This window comes from Haematobia irritans, chromosome 3 (assembly GCF_050003625.1).
Source record: "Haematobia irritans isolate KBUSLIRL chromosome 3, ASM5000362v1, whole genome shotgun sequence".
Lineage (NCBI taxonomy): Eukaryota > Metazoa > Arthropoda > Insecta > Diptera > Muscidae > Haematobia > Haematobia irritans.
In genome coordinates, this window is record NC_134399.1 from 81981385 (window position 1) to 81983133 (window position 1749).

Consider the following 1749-nt stretch of genomic DNA (forward strand, 5'->3'; position numbering starts at 1 on the left):
GCACACAATGATTGTAATAAATTAAATGTTTGCTGCCAAAATATGCTTTTGACAACCCTGTTATTTTCATTAAAGGTGCGTACCAGCTTACGAAATTGAACGCTACCGAAAATTTCGTTAGCATAAATAGCAATGCATTTCTTATGGGAATGAAATTTTTCGCTAGAGGTGCATACCGGCCTTAAAAGAAAACTTTGGGTGTCTACAATTTCGTTCCTCACAAAAGACAACTCTTCTTTCAGTATAATGTCTAAAAAAACTTGTTTATATGTTTTAACAACGATTAATACATAATTCGAAGTAACAGAGTAATTAACAATAACGATAATAAACTAGAACAAGTTAAGCTGTTCCCACTGTTTCCATAAGTCCCAGTCCTTTTAGACAAAACAAATATTTGCTGCGAATCAACTCCCTGTATTGGTGGGATTGTTATAATTAGTCCAGATACTGGTGGAGGTTCAACATTTGGTGGACATATTATTTGCTGAGTTTCAATAAAATCATTATTATTAGAAGAATCGGGTTCCTTTATAACTTGACGATAACATCCATTGGCGAATGTCTCCAGACGATCAATAGTGGTCGAATGGTATTCATTATAATGAGGATTATGATGATGATTCGATAATGAGTTACCAATTATGGATCCAAGAGCACCGCCAACCATACCTCCAACTAAAGATAGAAGATATTTTATTGAATGAATTTCTCAATTAAGCGTTTTAAGTCTTACATAAACCAGGTCTAGCATATGGCTTCGGGAAGCATTGTATGACATTTATTTGAAGCAATGGATATTGTGCCAATATCAGCCATATTTTAATGTTGTAAAACCAATTCATTGTGATATTTTTGAGTATATTACTTTCTAACTTTCTTTGGCCAAGAGTTAAGTCACACTATATGGGGGTATCAAAAAACCGAAAGCTGATTGCCATTTCAGATGTTTTGCTTTTATATTTAATAAACATTACGTATTTGTATAAAATTGAACTGGATTTTATTTGTTTGTTTAAATTTTGCACTTGTCTAAGTAAAAGAGTACTAAATACCATACACTGGGAGAAAAGATCTAATAATATGAAACAAATTTTTAATTAAAATGGAATAAAATCCATATTGTATTTTGTTACAATATGGGTTCAATCCCTGCTTCGACTGGACACCAAGAAGTTTTTCAGCGGTGTCTTTACTTTAAAAATGTTTGTATTGATTCCGAGCCAAAGAAGCGGAGAATACAAGTAAGGATACTTTTAAGACACAATTCTCTTTTAAATTTCGGTTTTGTGTACTTGATTCTAGGAAGCAAATTTTAATTTTCCGCTTTTTCAGCTTTTTTCCTTCATATGCTATCAAAGTCTTTAAAAACGTGTTAACGACAACTTATTTTCCAAATTAAGAATCGACTTCCAGTAGAAATTATATTATGTTTCAAGTAAAAAACCTGTTTAAAAGAAAGTGTTGAAAAACATGTCCTATATTTGAACGAATTTTTGCTCTGTAGTCAAGATGCAATAAGACAACAAATTTAAAGACAATTTCACTAAATTTAAAGAATTTTTCTGAATTATTAAAGTCAAGTTGACCTTAGCCCAAACATTTTTTCTTTCATGTTATGATACTCATTTTTAAGTAAAATCGCTTAATTATAAGGATAATATGACTTCATTGAAAACTTTATCGACTTTTGGACAAGGAAAAAACTTTATATTAGAGAAATGCGTCTTCTATGCTAAGCAAAATTTG

General features: G+C 31.0%; 1 protein-coding gene across 1 annotated transcript; it reads right to left on the reverse strand.

Annotated features, from left to right (window-relative positions):
- Positions 1–233: 233 nt before the first annotated feature.
- LOC142229200 (uncharacterized) lies at positions 234–938 on the reverse strand. The gene is made up of 2 exons (XM_075299739.1): positions 737–938; positions 234–678 (listed from the first exon to the last, which is right to left on the reverse strand). Exons 1-2 carry the CDS (start codon positions 843–845, stop codon positions 284–286), a joined length of 504 nt encoding a protein of 167 aa, XP_075155854.1. The 5' UTR covers positions 846–938; the 3' UTR covers positions 234–283.
- Positions 939–1749: the final 811 nt, after the last annotated feature.